This window comes from Lactuca sativa, chromosome 4 (genome assembly GCF_002870075.4).
Source record: "Lactuca sativa cultivar Salinas chromosome 4, Lsat_Salinas_v11, whole genome shotgun sequence".
Classification (NCBI taxonomy): domain Eukaryota; kingdom Viridiplantae; phylum Streptophyta; class Magnoliopsida; order Asterales; family Asteraceae; genus Lactuca; species Lactuca sativa.
In genome coordinates, this window is record NC_056626.2 from 409,070,738 (window position 1) to 409,073,670 (window position 2,933).

A 2,933-nucleotide genomic window follows, 5' to 3' on the forward strand; every position below is an offset into this window, starting at 1 on the left:
AAAAGATCAAAGATCAGGCAGAGGAGTATACAGCATCATTTTGTGGAAATGGGAAGTACCAAGTGAGTGGACCTTGGCAAGATCAGTGTGTAGTGAATGTGAATCAACGAACGTGTTCATGCAAGAAGTGGGAAATAACTGGAATGCCATGCAAACATGTTGTATCTGCAATCTGGGACATGAGGAGAAATAATGGTGCAATTGGTATTCCAGAAACCTTTGTTCATGAATGTTATTGGCTATCAACCTGGAGGAACATGTACTCTTTCAAAGTGGATCCGATAAATGGTAGAAGATTGTGGATTAAGTCACCTTGTCCAACTACTTTGTTGCCTCCAAAACACCATGTCCCAATAGGAAGACCAAAAAAGAAACGAAGGAAGTCAACTACAGAAAAAGAGGATATGATCAAAGGGAATACAGTTTCTAGAGCACAAAAAACTGTTACATGTACCAAATGTAACAACAAAGGACACAATGCCAGGACTTGCAAAGGGCAGTTACCAACTGTTAGGAAGAAGGGAAAAAAGAAGAATGAGAAAGGAAAAGAGAAGGATAAAGGAAAAGAGAATGAGAAAGGAAAACAGAAGAATAAAGGAAAAGAGAAGGATCCATTGTAAACTCTTTTATCATGTGATGCTCTTATTTTGGTTAAGCTATTATGTAATGTGATGTTTGTATTGTGGTTAAACTATTATGTCATGTGATGTTTGTATTTTGATTAAACTGTATTGTGTTTAGTATCACCAAAACAATTGCAGTTGGTACTTAGACATTTGTTTTTGGTTAAACTCTTATGTAATGCTTTTGTTTTAATGTTATCTAATGGATCAATTATTGGTATGTTTTTGGTCATTTCATTTGGCATGTTTTTGGACATTTCATTTGGCATGTGTTTGGTCATTTCATTTAATGTTATATAATGGATCATTTGGCATGTTTTTTGGTCATTTCATTTGGCATGTTTTTTGGTCATTTCATTTGGCATGTTTTTGGTCATACGTTAAATGAAAAATACCAAAAGATTACAGTTGCATTGCATCTATTAATTGTACCAATAGATACCCTTTCTCTCCCAATTCCAGCAATACAAGATGGTAATAATCCATTGTAATCTTTTATAAGACAACAAAGTGCAACTATTAATTGTACCTAAATATACCATTTCATTAAAATGCAGCAATACAAACATGCTAATATTACCCTTTCATTAGATTATCTTCAACCAAAAACCATTACTGAAATACCTAATACTACAACTTGTAAACAATTATCCCAAAAAACAAAATCCAACTGACAATTAACAACATTTTAAGGTTCCGATTTTGGATTTCAAGTTCTTCATTCTGGATTTCAAGGTCACGATTTTGGATTTGAAGTTCTTCATTATGGATTTCAAGCTCAAGATTTTGGCTTTCAGCCTCATACGTATGCTTTTCTTCATCTACCCACGAAATAAATCCACTTCTTGGTCCCTGAAGTTTTCAATACCCTCGATTAGCACAAACTAGGGTTCATCCTAGAAATTACCAAAAAAATTGATAACTCAATACCTGTAAAGGGCATGCATAAAAAGGCCTACCAGGATTTCTCTTTGTTCCTGCAGTTCGTATGATCCCTACAGCTCCACACTTGCATTTCACCATAATCAATTTTGTGGATCTTCAATCTTCACGAGCAAAAGAAATGCAGTAGAAGAGGAGAACTGGAAGCACCGATTGAGAAAAGAAGGAAGGAGAAGTAGTTTTAAGTCCGTTATAGGGTTAAAAGGACAAAAATGCCCCCAGCGTGCCACTCACGTGAGTAGTTCCTAACCCCAAATAAGACAGAAAGTTAACTGAAGGACTAGGCGGGTAACGAAATAAAGTTATAGGGATTGTCCGAGTTAAAAATTCTTTCCAGGGACGAAGCGTGCAAGTAAGAGCAAACCATAGGGACCAACCGTGTAATTTTCTCTTTATTTTTATGCATACAATGAGGGCATTGTATGAAATAAGTGTGGGGTAGGGGTAGAAAAAGTATGTTGCTAGATAATGATAGAATTTGATAGTAAAAATTGAAAATTTAAAAAATTGAAATTTTTAATAATTGATTCTAGTAATAATAATAAAATGTAGTTGCTAGTGTTATATGGGATGATCTGATAAAAGCTCAAATGTTTAGTTGAGCCAATATACGTTATAATGCATTTGTGGCTTCCCTTATTTTAGTGAAATCATGGAACAAAAACATAACCCCACTCGGTTTGAGGGATGCAATATGTTTAGCAGCCTAAACCTGAAATGTATCTAGGAAAATTATTATCATTAACCAATAAAGGTTGAGGTTGAGCGCCTCTGCTTAAGAATGTAGGTTTTGAGTGAAAAAAGTGAGGTACATGTTAAAAAAAGAGAGAGAATTGCAAGAAAAGTTTGAAGAATTTTGGAGAAAATAAAATGAAGATGAAAAGATCAAAATTCCAAGAAATTCCAAAAACTAGAAGATACCAGAAATCAAACAACAAAGGTGGTGAATTCAAAGAAATCAAAGATCAAATTATCAAGGAAGTGAAGAATTCCAAAAAAGCTCCATAGTGGTATCATATATTGTAATTCTAGATTATGTATGCTTTGGTTGCTCAACTAAAAATACCTTGAGGATAAGGAGGTTTTCTGCGGATGGATTCGGAGGGTTGTATAAAATGAGCATTGTTCGGAAAAAGTGGGCGAGTGTTTATGAAGATTGTGAGTATTTAAAGTATGGGGGGGTACTTTAGGAAAAATTTAGACACAAATGCATGCGTTGAGGTCTTGGCATAATGGCTGAGCTGGAGTCGGATTGTTCTATGTGCTGTTAGTAATTAAGGGTTAAGTTTAAATTTGCTTGAGGGCAAGCAAAGCCTAAGTGTGTGGTATTTTGATATTGCTATATTTATACTTATTTTTAGGCAATAT

General features: G+C 34.6%; 1 protein-coding gene across 1 annotated transcript; it reads right to left on the reverse strand.

The window, feature by feature from the left end:
* Positions 1-1,146: 1,146 nt before the first annotated feature.
* On the reverse strand, positions 1,147-1,688 carry LOC111921749 (uncharacterized). Its single transcript, XM_052771458.1, has 2 exons — positions 1,554-1,688; positions 1,147-1,475 (listed from the first exon to the last, which is right to left on the reverse strand). The coding sequence occupies exons 1-2, from the start codon at positions 1,644-1,646 to the stop codon at positions 1,254-1,256; spliced, it is 315 nt and encodes a 104-aa protein (XP_052627418.1). The 5' UTR covers positions 1,647-1,688; the 3' UTR covers positions 1,147-1,253.
* Between the last annotated feature and the right edge of the window lie 1,245 nt (positions 1,689-2,933).